This window comes from Vanellus vanellus (genome assembly GCF_965231255.1).
Source record: "Vanellus vanellus genome assembly, chromosome: 6".
NCBI classification, from domain to species: domain Eukaryota; kingdom Metazoa; phylum Chordata; class Aves; order Charadriiformes; family Charadriidae; genus Vanellus; species Vanellus vanellus.
In genome coordinates this window covers 19,169,488-19,184,527 of record NC_138911.1, presented here as the reverse complement: position 1 = coordinate 19,184,527, position 15,040 = coordinate 19,169,488, and the positions used below count along the sequence as shown (strand labels likewise).

At 42.2% G+C, this 15,040-nt stretch overlaps 1 protein-coding gene across 1 annotated transcript in view; it reads left to right on the top strand.

The window, feature by feature from the left end:
• The window catches only part of LOC309673112 (mucin-5B), a gene marked incomplete at both ends in the record, with an annotated part of 46,672 nt that overhangs the window by 24,005 nt on the left and 7,627 nt on the right, over nucleotides 1-15,040 (top strand). Inside the window, 19 exons of the mRNA XM_082484826.1 lie at nucleotides 682-820; nucleotides 1,548-1,658; nucleotides 3,124-3,303; nucleotides 3,701-3,937; nucleotides 4,837-4,993; nucleotides 5,183-5,311; nucleotides 5,751-5,835; nucleotides 6,039-6,076; nucleotides 7,124-7,279; nucleotides 8,487-8,579; nucleotides 9,269-9,507; nucleotides 10,495-10,672; nucleotides 10,977-11,227; nucleotides 11,650-11,833; nucleotides 12,380-12,572; nucleotides 13,216-13,394; nucleotides 13,923-13,992; nucleotides 14,146-14,267; nucleotides 14,635-14,666. Coding sequence (XP_082340952.1) covers nucleotides 682-820; nucleotides 1,548-1,658; nucleotides 3,124-3,303; nucleotides 3,701-3,937; nucleotides 4,837-4,993; nucleotides 5,183-5,311; nucleotides 5,751-5,835; nucleotides 6,039-6,076; nucleotides 7,124-7,279; nucleotides 8,487-8,579; nucleotides 9,269-9,507; nucleotides 10,495-10,672; nucleotides 10,977-11,227; nucleotides 11,650-11,833; nucleotides 12,380-12,572; nucleotides 13,216-13,394; nucleotides 13,923-13,992; nucleotides 14,146-14,267; nucleotides 14,635-14,666 — 2,773 coding nt within the window. The remainder of the gene's footprint in view (nucleotides 1-681; nucleotides 821-1,547; nucleotides 1,659-3,123; nucleotides 3,304-3,700; nucleotides 3,938-4,836; nucleotides 4,994-5,182; nucleotides 5,312-5,750; nucleotides 5,836-6,038; nucleotides 6,077-7,123; nucleotides 7,280-8,486; nucleotides 8,580-9,268; nucleotides 9,508-10,494; nucleotides 10,673-10,976; nucleotides 11,228-11,649; nucleotides 11,834-12,379; nucleotides 12,573-13,215; nucleotides 13,395-13,922; nucleotides 13,993-14,145; nucleotides 14,268-14,634; nucleotides 14,667-15,040) is intronic.

The following is a 15,040-nucleotide window of genomic DNA, read 5'->3' as shown; positions in this document are numbered from 1 at the left end:
GATGTTATATGGTATGGAATATCTCTTTGGTCGGTTTGGGTCAGCTGTCCTGACTATGTCTCCGCCCAAGATCTTGCCCACCCACAGAGAGCTGGTGAGGGGGGGATGTTGAAGAGACAGCCTTGATGCTGTGTAAGCACTGCTCAGCAGTAGCAAAAGTGCTGGTGTGTTATCAACACCTTTCTAGGTATCAATAAAGAAGCACAGCACTATGGGGGCTGCTATGGGGAAAATTTACTCCACCTCAGCCAGACCCAATACGCAAGGGAAGACAGGGATAATATTGATTCACACTGTAGTCAGGAACAGAACTGACCACATGGTACCTCACATTAACATTCAAAAATGGTTGAAATATTCAGTTCTTCACCTTGAGTTTACCTCCTAAATCCCCACTGTCTGCTGCCAGGCCTTAATGGTTTAAAAGATATTTGAAGGATAAAGTAGAATAAAAATAAACAAAGTTCAAATGTGTCTTGCTAGTAACTTTCTGATTAGTAAACCTTCTCAAGGCATGGTCTCAGAACAGGTGAGAGATGGTAAACCTGCAAGAGTGAGAGATGATTGCTTTCTTTGAAGTACTGCAAAAGACAAAACTTTGAATTATTCTTCCCCTGTTTATGGTTAAGGAAAAAACACACTTCATACAAAGATTGTGATTCTTTGCATTTCTCCTCCCAGCACCTGTAACAAAAGGCAGTGGAACTGCACAGACAATCCCTGCAAGGGAACCTGCACTGTGTATGGGAATGGGCATTACATGAGCTTTGATGGGGAGAAGTTTGATTTCCTGGGAGACTGTGACTATATCCTAGCTCAGGTATCAATTTTTTTTTTCACTTTCCTACCCATATGCATTTCACAGCTTACACTGTAGGGTTCAGTCTGGGTAACTAAAGGGCTGTCCCATGCAAAACAGTCAACACTGAAGAGCAGAACCTACTGCCCTCCTCTTGTACCTAGAGCAGATACAGTGAGATTTTCCCTATAAAAGCAAAACAATTAACCCTCATAAGTGACACAAGAGGGCACTCTGTGATCCTAAACGAATAACTCCTGGGCTGGACAGTCTTTTCCTGGTGTAATTCCAGCATCTGCAAGGGAAAGGAATTGGTGTGGTGTTGAAAAACTGTTTTCTCTCAGCCATCCAAGGGGGACAGTATTTTTGTCGTGACAGAAACACGTAGAGGTTAACGTGCGAGTCTCATGTATATGACTCAGTGAGACATTTTGTCATCCCCAAATTACAGATGGTTTTGCTAATTTTAACAAAAAATATTTTTACCTTTTTGGCTGTGCAGGACTGGTGCTGTGAAAACACACCTGTTTCCTTAGCTTTTCTCTTGGAAATTCCTGGTCAAGTATGAACCTGCCACGAGGTCAGCTGCCACCAGATTCTTATAAAATGCCCACAGTTTTGGTGAATAAAAAAGTGACAAAATAGCAGAAGTCAGATTACAGTGTCATTCATTTATGGCTCGTGAAAATATTTAAGACTGCTTTAGTGGCCTGAAAAGATCTAATACAATGTTATCTATTTTTCTAAGGATTTTTGCCCCAATAACATGGATGCAGGCACCTTCCGAATTGTAATTCAGAACAACGCCTGTGGGAAGTCACTCGCCATCTGCTCCCTAAAGATCACACTGATTTTTGAGGTTTGTCTATAATTGGTTATAATTGAGGAGCAATAGTCTTGATTTTGTAGCAGTTAGTGTAGTATCCCCTTATATTCCAACTCAATTGCTGCTAGAGAGTACCTGTGGAAGTCAAACACCCAGAAAGCAGAGGCAGGCAAGCTGGGAAAGTTTTCAGTAATTCCTGCTAACAGGGCTGGACACTTGTGCAGGTGAGGGGATAGATGCAGGGAGTCAACAGCACACTATGTACGTGCATGTGTGTGTGAGTATTTGCACCTATGACATTAGTGGTATAAGAGTGATGGTGAAGTTTTCACAGTAGCATGTTTCTGTAACATGGTTTGAGCACAATACAGATGTAACTACAGAGAGAAGGGTTTCTTCCCTCCAGCTCAGGCTTAGCATTTCCCCAAAGTGTACACAAAAGAGATTTCTCCCATGAGGGGGGGTGAGGGGATGCAGAAACAAAGCAGCATGACAAAGGGTGTTCTAGCATGTGCGCTAGGGAGCTGCTATGCCAGCAGAATAGATTTCATCTAGAATGAGGATGATCTACTCTTGCAGACCAGAAAGCCAAGCATATCCTGGGCTGCATCGAAAGAAGTGTGGCCAGCAAGTCAAGGGAGGTGATTCTATTCTAGTCTAGTCTAGTTTAGGCTAGTCTAGTATATTATTCTATTCTATTCTATTCTATTCTATTCTATTCTATTCTATTCTATTCTATTCTATTCTATTCTGCCCCCCCTACTTTGCTCTCATGAGCTGTGTCCAGCTCTGAGTCCCCTAACATTAGAAAGACATGGACCTGTTGGAGCAAGTCCAGAGGAGGGCCACGGAGATGATCAGAGGGCTGGAACACCCCTCCTATGAACACAGGCTGAAAGAGTTGGGATTGTTCAGCCTGGAGAAACCAGGCAAACCTTATAGCAGCCTTCCAGTAGTTAGAGAGGGCCTACAGGAAAGGTGGAGATGGACTCTTTATCAGGGGTTGTCATGATAGGAGGAGGTGTAATGGTTTTTAACTGAAAGAGGGTAGATTTAGATTAGGTATCTGGAAGAAATTCTTTACCGTGAGGGTGGTGAGACACTGGAACAGGTTGCCCAGAGAAGTTGTGGATGCCCCATCCCTGGAGGTGTTTAAGGCCAGGTTGGATGGGGCTTTGAGTAACCTGGTCTAGTGGAAGGTGTCCCTGCCCGTGGCAGGGTAGTTGGAACTAGATGATCTTTTACGTCCCTTCCAACCCAAACCATTCTATGATTCTATGGACTTCTGTGGCCATGAGGTAAGATTTGTCATGCACGAGCAGAGGTTTCCCATTGAACTCAGTGGGTCTTCTCTGTGGCTCACATGTCTAGCGATAGACCAAGATGCAGTGGAAAGACTACAGAAAAATAAGTTGAAATAGAAGAGGCAGAATATCACTGCTGTTACACTAGATTTTCTATTTTATTTCCTTCCATGTAATGTATCTGTTCCTTGCAGAGCAGTGAAATCAGGCTTTTGGAAGGAAGAATTCAGGAGATAGCCACTGATCCAGGAGCTGAGAAGAATTACAAAGTGGATCTCAGAGGAGGTTATATTGTGATTGAAACAAACAAAGGGATGAATTTCATGTGGGACCAGAAGACTACTGTTGTCGTTCACGTGGCACCATCTTTCCAAGTAGGTATAGGAAGGACTGAGAATTATGATATCAAACTCTAAGTTACGCATCCAGAACTGGAGCCCCAGTTTGAAAAGTAGGGCTTGGAAGAGTGTTAAGATCAATTGACAAAAAGAAGCAAGCAGGCCATGTCTTGTGTTTTATTTCATTGTTCAGTCAGTATGAAACACTCCAGAATATTTGGTACTAGAAGTAGAGCAAGATACTTTGCAGTATTGGAGGACTAACACAGTGATCTTGTCACCTGAAGTCCAGCTTTTTCTAAGTTGCATTTTGATGGCTGTTTAGAAATTTGCTGCTATTTTGCCTTGGCCTGTTCTGTAGTTTATTTCTGTCATACAGTGGGCTGCACTCAAAATAACCAAACCATTTACTATGCCTACGCAAATTACCCAGGGAAAAGTCTGTGGCCTTTGTGGGGACTTTGATGGCCGCTCAAGGAATGACTTCACAACCAGAGGACAGTCCGTAGAGATGAGCATCCAGGAGTTTGGAAACAGCTGGAAAATAACAAGCACCTGCTCAAATATCAACAGGACGGACCTATGTGCCGATCAGCCTTTCAAGTCTGTCCTAGGACAGAAGCACTGCAGCATCATTAAGAGTAACATCTTTGAAGCCTGTCACAGTAAGGTAATCCTGTTCCCTCATCCTCAGTAGTTTCACATGAGGTATTTGTTGCTATTGTGCAGCACATTTGCACACAAATTTTTGCTATTAAACGCTATTACACAGCATCCTCGAGTACAAAGGTTACCTCTCTCAAAACCTCACTCTAGAGCTATGCCAGTTGAATCCTGTTGCACAGTATCGAGGAAACGGCAGTGCCTGTTTTGAGCAACTGAAGACAAAGAGGATAATAGTTGGCCGCCAGAAGTAAAAAGTTAGGTATCAATTTATAAAATCTAGATATAAGTTAGCATAGGACTGTTTGTATGGGAATCCTTGGGAAAGTTTATTCAAATTACCTCAAGAGATTATTTGGTTTATTTTAGACACGAATTGAATGAATCTAAACAGAAACAAGGCTACGAATTCCTAATTATAATGTCTATACAAAGCTTCAGTGCAGTTTAATGTCAACTTGGCTTAATTTCCTTGGTTAGCTCATATTGGCACAGGTTAAAACACAAGAGACATGAAGTTCAGTGGAAATAGGATTTCCTTTTATACTAACTTAATCACTATCTCTCTGTTAGACAGTGCACACACTATGTAGTCGTGCTAACCCAAAGCAAGGTAGTTCTGCCCTGCAGAAATTACACTGGAAAGACATTTTGAGCATAAATACCAGTATTACACACATGAGAATGAAAAGATTTAGAGTCCAATTCTACCAGGCAGGTGAAAATAGAAAACTACCTGTTGTAAATTACCATACCTCCTTCACGACAATCCCAGTCTGTCACAGACTCAGCCTAGTTCTGCCAAAGAAGCTGCCAGTGGATGGAAGATGTTCAGAGCCCTTTCTCTCATTGAAATACAGTACAACAGGTACATCTGTGGTAACAGATCTGTTGGTATTTTGATAGGTCAACCCAATACCGTATTATGAATCTTGTATTTCTGACTTCTGTGGCTGTGACAGTGTGGGAGACTGTGAGTGCTTTTGTACCTCAGTTGCTGCCTATTCAAGAAGCTGTAGCAGAGCTGGTGTCTGTATTGACTGGAGAACACCTGCCATTTGCCGTAAGTATTGCACTGAAAATGCACACAGAAAAGCAGCACTCCATGTGCTCAGGAACATGGGAGATCAAGAAAAGCAGAATTCTGACATCTCTGCGCATGCATGACTTAGCAAGCTTTTGTTTACAAGATTCAGAAGATAACCCCTGCCCAGTGTCTGAGACTTGGAGTTTTGTTATTCTTCTGTTCCAGCTGTGTTCTGTGATTATTACAATCCACCTGACAAACATGAGTGGTTCTATAAACCCTGCGGAGCCCCTTGTCTAAAGACCTGCAGGAACCCACAAGGGAAATGTGGGAACTTGTTGTACAGTTTGGAAGGTAATTCTTGCTTGAGTTTGATGCAATTTATGGGAGTTGAAGCTCTTAGTCTGGTTTTAAACGTCTTAAGCATCAAGGTTGCTGAAAGGCTATCCCATTTGCCCCAGAAGCTCATTGACCATGCCTCTCCTGGGCTAACTCCCTGTGTGATGGTGCCATTCATAGCAAAATTTACCTGCTGTCTTTAAATTTGGGGGGGAGATAAAAGGTTATTCAGTCTAAATTTGCAAAGAAGAATTGTCTGTTGGCAGAGTTGGTTAAAACTTTTGGGAGAGAGGGAAAAAGAGGACGTGGAAAAATAATTGCTAGCATAAAGAACATTCATACTGGGATCACATTTATTTTGGGATCAAATCTGCATCTGATAGAGGTATTTGTGTGTTTTCCCTGAATCTATGTAAAGCAGACTAAGAATGCTTTGTTTACCTTAACTTTCCAGGCTGCTACCCAGAGTGTAGTCCTGACAAGCCATATTTTGATGAAGAGAGCAGGGAGTGCGTCTCCCTCCCCAACTGCACTTCATGGTAGGTCAGTTGATGGTGAGAGAGGTAGAATAGGACTGGAAAGGACAAGCTGGGCAATGTTTGGCTTATGTTCATAGGCGGTGGCAATTATTAAGTCCTTCAGGAGTGGACTTTTATGTAACAGTAGATACTGTTGCAGACACTGTTATTCCTCATACAGATTCAAGTCAATAAAACAAGTCTCCTTTTCTCTTTATCTTCAGTGATCCTGAAGAGAAACTATGTACTGAAGACTCCAAAGGTAACTTTTTACCTCCCTCACCATTCATTGAGTGATGATGATAGGATTGAAACAACCCAGCATCACGCGTTACTGCAGGCATATTGGTAATAAGACTCCAGCTAGCTAGGTCAACAGGTGGATGCGCTGCAGTACAGATATACTTTGATAAGCAAAACGCAGCCTTTGACCTGAAGAACTGTCTGGAGGATAATCATAGGGAGGAAGGAGAAAGGAATGAAATGTGGGATTCATCTCATCCAGGTAAATACCACTTCTCCAATTTTACACTTTCCTTGGTAGTCAGTGAAGACAGAACACAGTCTGAAGCAAGCCATTCATGGTACCTGTTTTATCAAGCACTTTTAGAACAGGGCAAATCTTGTAGAGGTGATATTTCCTCTCCACTAATTTCATAATAAGCCTAGACAGCTAGCTTATGAGAGACAAGTTCGTGTTCCTAAAGGACACTCTTGCTTAAGGTGTGGTATCAGTCCATTTCCACATCCCAAAATGCAGGGTGACCCAGTAGAAAACACATCTTCAGTTTTGTTGATTTTGTTACAGTAATAGATATATTCCCTTGGGTTCCTGAATGTACAATCTCCAAAACCTGGAGAGCTGCTCATATATCTAAATGAAATTGTTTATGACTGCATGTTCCGCATTAGTGGATGGAAATGGCTGTGCAACACCTTCTGAGCCAGTGTTTGATCATGCAGCAAGGCAGTAATCCCAGTCACATTCCCTGCCAACAGGGAATGCACCTTTGCTCCAGGCTGTGTGAGGACAGTGCCAGTTCTGATGCTTTCACCAGCCAGTAGTAATTCCTCTATGCAAGCTAACTCCAAGAAACACCAGCAACAACAAAAATCCAACCCACTTTAAATAAATGAGGTAGACTCCTAGTACAACTTCTCGAGTAGAAAATGAGAAAGTTTTTCAACTAGGTAATGTTTAATGATACGAGCTACAGAACGGTAAATCCAGAGTTTGGTTTTCTTTTCATTTGTATGTATATTACAAGTATCCCCTGTTACCACGGCATTTGCTTTTTTGGTGTCTCAGATTGCCTTTGCTGCTACAACGGAAAGACCTACACCTTAAATGAAACTGTATACAGCCAAGTATATGGGACTGAATGTGGTGATGCTGTCTGCGGCCCTAATGGGGAGATCATTAAAACACTCGTGCCTTGCAGAACACCATCCACGGCAGCACAAGGTACTAGATTTAGAAGAGTTTTGGTGGTGGTTTTATGAAAGTCTGCAATGGTAATAAAATTCCTTCATCTTGGAAAAAGACTCCTACTGCATGTCTAGGATACGTAAAGAAATTAAGGCAGTTGAAGGTTCAGGAATGAGGGGTCAGAGCTTGAGGATCTCATGGTGGAGACCAAAAGTGTTATTTTTATAGATTCTGTCAATGGGCTAAAGAGAGAACAGAGAGATTTGGCCATTTTTCAGTGTAGCTTTTACAATAATCTTGGGCATACCACAGTTGACACTCTGGTGTTGTTAGTCTCAGTATTTCATACTTTGAAACCTTGTTTTTCTCCTTATCGTCACCTATATCACACTATGGTTCTTATTGTACTGTTTTCTGCATTGGAATAAGTCAGTCTCAAATGGGTCACTGGAGCAAGAAAATAAAGCTGCCTGGTGGTTTACTCACTTCCCAAAAGAGAAGTTGCAGGGTGAAGGAGATGCAAATGAACAGAAAATAAGAAGTAAAAAGAAATAAAGAAAAGGTGGAATTTTGCCACGTGATTATAGCAAAGAAAAATAAATGGGTAAAAACTGTGTACTATCCTTGTAGCAAATTGTACAAAGTGGACAAGGAAAATTAAAAGGTAGCTTCTCTACTCAAGTGAGTGAAAGGCCTGAAGTCTCGATGGTGAGCCTGTGTGTTTGGTATTTACTAAATGTGTTAACAAGTGGTATAAGAATTATAACGGGGAAATAGCTGGGAAAGGAAGGACTATTGAAAGCAAAGTGGAGGTGCCATAGCAAAATGTCTAAATGATCTGTCCGTATTTAAACCAACAGCTTCTTCACAACAAGGCATTAAAAGCCAAAATGGAGCGCCGCTGGAAATCACCTCTCCAAAGTCAGGTGACGTCCTGCAGGATTAGATAGTTCAAAGAAACCTTAAATTGGAATGGATAAGCAACATTTAAGGGTGGTTTATTGTATTCTATATAGAAAAAGTAACTACAAGGGGGCATGTGTGTGTGTTATTCTAGTAGCATACAGTGGAACAGAGTGTGTGTAAATACAGAGAAGGTGGTTTTAGTGTGTACATGTATAGAATGCGATGGGGGTATAAAAACTATTATTTTTTCCTCTTTTTGTGATTGTAGAGAATGTAATAGGTGCCATAGGGCTTGAAAGTAGAGGACTTGAATATTCATTGATTTCATTTTCTGCAGAACCACGTATGCAACCTGTAACGTCTGCACCTCCATCATCAATGGTAGCCACTCCCTGCTTCTGCAATGACAATGGACAATTGATACAAATGGGTGAGAAACCAAGCACTTTTTTTTCTGCACCATTGATGTGGGAAGATTTACTGTTAGATAAAGGTGTTTCAGCAAGTGCTCATTCAGCCTGCTGCAGTTACACATTACCACAAGTTGTTATATCTTTGAACTGTAACTAACACCTTTGGAACTACAACATATCCTATAACTTTGTTCTGGTTTGGATATCCCTGGTATAAGGAAGCTTATATCAGGTGCTAACTTTAGTGAACTCCAGCAGAAACCCTGAATCGCCAACTGCTTAACGTGGGCTTGTAATACAGAGTCTTATTCCAAAAGCAGAGGGAAGACTTTTATTCATCTCAGTAGCTCCTGAACCACCTGTCGCCTGCTCTTTGTGAAGACCAGATGCACTCAGTGATGTATTCAGTATTCTCTCCTCTTGCACTCATTTTCAATTCCTGCTAATGTACTTAGGAGCAGAATTCCAGATTCTGCTGGGCCTGTGGCCCTCCCTCAGCCTTTGCCATTTGGATGAACTGAGCTCCGATTCAGTCGCTGAATTCAAGGAGTTGCAGATGGACAGTCACACCTGACCAAGGCCATCTGGTATAGGCAGACCCAGCTAGTTAAATGCAGGGCTGAGCATGTGGCTGATCTGTGATGCATAGGCCTTGAGAGTTACCAGTTTCATGCACAGCGCTAACAGTCGTGTTTTGACCTTTCAGGAGAAAATGTTTCTCTGCCAGTGAATATATCAGGTCATTGTGCTTACTCCATTTGCAATGCATCGTGTCAGATTGAACTAATTTGGGCAGAGTGTAAAATTGGTCATACGGAGGCCAAGATCTGTGATCCAGGCTCCAAAGCCTGTCTACCAACATCTGCTCCCAGTGCAACAAGCCAAGTTCCTGCTTCCACAAGGACTCCTGTGAGCGATTGCCTTGAGCTCATTCCTCCCAGAAAGGTGAGACACTTGAAAGAAGATCTGTTTCTTCAGCTACAGCATTGTCTGCAGCCAAGAATTGGTGTTCTCCTCTGATGCTGGCAACCCCCACTACAGTTGGATTGTAGATGTGGCAGAATTAGATGATTCAGAAGTATACAGAGAAGGGCTACAAAGCTGGTGAAGGGTCTGGAGGACAAACCTTATGAGGAACGACTGAGGGATCTGGGGTTTTTAGCCTGGAGAAGAGGAGGCTGAGGGGAGACCTTATCACCCTCTACAACTACCTGAAAGGAGGTTTTAGAGAGATGGGAGCTGACCTCTTCTCCCTGGCGATAAGTGATAGGACAAGAGGAAATGGGTTCAAGTTATGTCAGGGCAGGTTTAGATTAGATGTTAGGAAGCATTTTTTCACTGAAAGGGTTATTAAACATTGGAATAAGCTGCCCAGAGAGGTGGTGGATTCACCATCCCTGGAGGTGTTTAAGAAAAGGGTAGATGAGCTGCTTAGGGACATGGTTTAGGAGTGGTGGTATTTTTATCAGGGTAGGTTAATGGTTGGACTTGATGATCTTAAAGGTCCCTTCCAACCTCACTGATTCTATGATTCTATGATTCTATGATTCTATACCAGAAGACCCCAAATAAATGAGGGAATAAGCTGGAGATTATTCTGTTCACCTGAAACATCTAAATGATTGCATGTAGGCAGAGCTACCTAAGGTGAACAAAGGCTAGGAAACCACATCTGGCAGTGTCCCATCATCATAATTGGTCAGGAACTTAATATTGAGTCCTATAAAAATGCGGTAGAATAGAAGTAGATATCAAGGCTCTGTTGACTGTGATATGTTTCACATTGCCTCGCTTCCTGAGAAAGAACAGACAGCAAATAATGCCGTGCTAGACAATTAACTGAATGGAGCATAGTTGCTGTGTGCAATTTTAAAGATTTTGTTACATTACTTTGTTATGTGCCTCTCCTCTTCTTTTTCAATCCATCAATAGTTTAATGAAACATGGAATTTTGGAAACTGCCAGATTGCCACGTGCCTGGGAGAAGGAAACAATATTAAACTGTCCAGCATGACTTGTCCTCCTCAGCAACTGAAACTGTGTGTCAATGGTTTCCCATTCACAAAACACTATGATGAAAATGGTTGCTGTGAAGTCTTTGAGTGTCAGTGTAAGTACTGTGGCAGGGGAATTCCTGAAATTTATGTTATGTTCAGCTGGGCCTCAAGAAAGATAAGTCTATGTGGTCACCATCTGTATTACATTCACATTAATTCCGTAGGTTGTAATAGAGCAGAAGTCCCATTTAAGACATAGGCTGTTAAGAGCAGATAAAAGTGTCCTTGCAAGGCTAATTTTTCTTTATCAAACTGGTTATTTCAGCTCTCACTGAAAGTGAGTGAAATACTTAAAACCGTCTTTTACTCACAGGAAGTTCAGAAGCCAAACTTGAAGCCTGTCACTCTGTCTTCCAGGTATTTGCAGTGGATGGGGAAATGAACATTATGTGACTTTTGATGGAACGTATTACCATTTTAAAGAAAACTGCACCTATGTCCTTGTGAAGTCAATTCAGCCTGATTCTCACAACTTCTGGATTCACATAGACAACTACTACTGTGGTGCCACTGATGGAGCAATTTGTTCAATGTCCCTTCTTATTTTTCACTCCAACTCTGTTGTTATTCTGACACAAGCAATGGAACACGGAAAAGAAACAAACTTGGTAAAGTATCATGTTAAAATGAATTCTCAATATTATTTTGTTGTAGTTATTTTACTGTACTGACAAATATCCTGTCACAAAAGAGGGTGAAGGTTGTAAAAAATGGAATGAGTAGGAAATGTAATTGCTTTCTCTCTCTTTTCTACTTTGTGTCAACAAAAAATTATAATATTCTAAAAACTTGGGAAACTATCACATAATTGGAAGTTGGTTTTTTTTCTTCCTGACATGAGTATTCAAATATAAATTACAACATATTAAAAAGGAGTCACAGAGAACTGCTTAAATGACTGTCCTTTACAGACTTCATTGGTGCATCTGAGGTCTGAATTTGTGCTGCTCTATTTTCCAGTTGCACAAACTGCATACCTTAATAAACAGAAGGATTTCTATTAGAGACATTGTGTTTCTCTTCTTTTTAGATTTTGTTTAATGATAAGAAAGTTGTTCCAGACATTTCCAAGAATGGTATCAGGATAACCAGTTCTGGCCTTTACGTCATAGTTGAAATACCTGAATTAGAAGTTTATGTCTCCTACAGTCGACTTGCATTTTACATAAAACTCCCTTTTGGAAAGTTTTATAACAATACCATGGGACTGTGTGGTGAGTGTCCTCATCAGCTGACAGTAATGAATGCAATAAATTTTCCTCCTTCTTTCTCTTGTCCCCTTGTAAACGTCTCTAAATGCTTGCAACTCCACTGATTTCTATTTCTCACAACTTTTAACAAATTTATCTCTACTTGATGGAAAGACACTGTCAGGAGACAAAGTTTTAAGTCACTTCCTTTCATTCTGTTCACATATCGGTGGATGGAGACGGGGTCTTTCTAAGCCTCTTAATCATATCTACTCAATACGGGAATGTACGAAATCTGAAGAGTCCTGTGCTAGACAGAGCCATCTCAGTTGCTTTAGCCACCAAGATAAATGCATCAACCAACACACCAGCTCTGGTTTTCATGAGTAACTGCCAAACTATTTCCTTCTATTGCCTTCTCTTCCTACAAACAGTTCTTGTGAAGTCATCCAGGACCCCATGCGTTGTTACCTTCCCACAAGGAGAACTTCCCTCCAGGTTTTCTCTAAAAGCAGCTTCATCAACATCAACTGTCCTTGAACTGCCACTTTGCTTTTATATTGCTACCAGGAACCTGCACCAACCAGAAGTCTGATGATGCTATGAAGAGGAATGGTGAGGTTATCGAGTCCTTCAAAGATATGGCATTAGACTGGAAAGTCCCAGATCCTACCAACAGATACTGTAGTCCAGGTGTCTCAAAACCAGCTGAGATTGAATATCATCAGCATTGTGAGCCTTCCAATCTGTGTAAAATCATCTGGTAAGACAACTCCCAAAAGTGCCAGAAAATTAAGTCCACAAGATAATTTTGTGCTTCACTACATGACGTGGGTGAACTGCTTATAGGACATGATGAAAATATGAAGTCTAGCATACCTTGAAAAACTGAGCAGTGAACTGATGTGTGAATGTTTCTGAATTTGGCAGATATTTTTCAGCTGCATCATGAAACTTCCTTAATATTGCCTGCTGTTTGGCACTCCCTCTACCTGTCAGTTCTGGAGAAGTCAGCCAGGAGCTAGCTATAATTCAGTATCTGAAAGCTCTGGACATAAAGGAACACAGTCAGATTATAGCAAGCCAACGTGTGTGTCTGTTTTTAAAATAATCTTGTGGTTTAAAACAGGATTGTCAAACATGTTGGCTTTGAAATACCGGCATATAGAGTTATAGCCATGAGCTGTGCAGGAGACTGTGCAGGTATCAATCAAACATAAACTTTCTTCCTTTCAAAGCATTGTAAAGAATGGGAGGTAAAACTCATCCTTAATTAAGCTGTGTGGGTGTATTGCCTATCAGAACAATTTGTAGTTGAGGCTTTCCTGGGCGAGGACGGGTTTGGTTCTGAGTTGGAAGTAGCCCAAGGAAGTGAAATGCCGTGTCTGCCTTCTTGCTTTGCGAAGGAACCTGACCGAGTGCCACGGTGTGGTCCCCCCACAGCCCTACTATGAGGCGTGTGTGGCCAGCGGGTGCTCAAAACAGCACCCCAGCACCGAGTGCCAGAGCATGCAGACGTACGCAGCCTTGTGCGGGCTCCACGGGGTGTGCGTGGACTGGAGGAGGCAGGCGAACGGGCAGTGCGGTAAGCCTGGGAGAGACCTGCTGGGGGTGAAATGACTCCAGTCTGTTCTTTCCTCACCTACACGCCTATTTGTGTTCCTCCACATCAGAAGGCTTCAATCTTTCCTAAGCTGCTCTGGACCTGAGAAAAAGCAGGAACAAATAAAAAATGTTGTTCCGGTCCAGAACTGGTGCAAAACAAGTGGGAAACAGGCCCATAGCCTCTCCTGAGCAGCTCAGCTGAGGAGCCCTCTGCCTTACCTAGGGCTTGCTCACTAGATGGCAATACATAGCTTCTCTCTGCGTGCTTTGCCCTGCTCAGGGGTACCCAGTGATTCGGGGGTAAGCACGACTAGTACTGTCGCAAGTACCTTGCTGAATCCATCGATCCCCTCTTGCTGAAGCTGCAGGGACCCCCTCGCTGGGCAGGAGCCTGGGCTGTGCGGACCCGTGGGGAGGGCTGCGTTGGCGTGTGTGGTTCGGCCGTTGTGCATTGAAGGGTACGCGCGGGTACACAGCTTTCTAACCTGTGTCTTGTCATGCTCCGCAGAGGCCAGCTGTGCTCAGGATCAGGTATACAAGCCATGCGGGGAAGCGAAAAGAAACACTTGCTTCAGCAGGTGGGTCATTTCCTAAGGCGCTTTTCAAGTCCTTAACCTGAAAATTGCCGGGGAAGGCTGGAAGTTCATATTCCCCTGGGATTTAGGTGTCTGATTTGCCCTGGGGCGCATTTATGCCTGTCGTTTGTTCCTGTTTATATTTTAATTGTGCAGAGAGGTCGTTATGGACACCTTCCCCTCCCAAAATAACACACCAGTGTTTGTTGAGGGATGCTACTGTCCTGATGGAAAAATTCTGCTGAATGATCATGATGGCATTTGTGTCTCCGTCTGTGGTAAGAAATAATGTAAATAGTGGGATGGGAAGCAGGGATAAGACCCTGACTGGAAGTGCACATTATGGGGGGTGTTCTGGGTACAAAGCGGATGGGGGAGACCTTGATACTGACCCTTTCTAGTTAGGCTGGAGATGTTTTCTGTTGGCAGTTTCTGCCTGCTCTTATGCAGAAAGTGCAACTTTAAAAAGAACAAAGAGGAGGATCTTCAAGATGTTTTGTGTATACAACCTGTGATTTTGCACTCTGGATCTCTCTTTACGGCTGTTTGACACATTTCAAGACCTATGTTCTATTTCTGTCCTCATGCTTCTGTTGTTTTCCCTGGTTCCGTTATCATTAAAGGAATCTGTAATTCATTTTATAGGTTGCACTGCAAAAGATGGATCAGTGAAACAGGTAAGAAAAAGGAAAATACTGTCTTTATACTATAGCTGGGTGCTGTGACCTCCTGTAAAAATGACCGTATGAGTTACTTCTTTTAATTCTAAGCTTAAATACCAGTGAATTGCAATGACATTGGGAAAAGAAAAAAAAAAAAAAAAAAAAAAAAAAGAAGCAGATTTTAACTCCAAAGCTTTATTAATCACTTGAGGTACAGAAACAGAAACAGCAGTTTGTGGAAATCATTGTTTCCTGGTAGAACTACCAGGCTTCCCTTCCGGAAACAGGTAAACCTGCGAAGGGAGGTGGCAGATAATAGTATTTTTTCTTACTGTTCCCTTCTCCTCCCTCTGGGATTTGAACTCTGGTTTTCCTACATAATACATTAG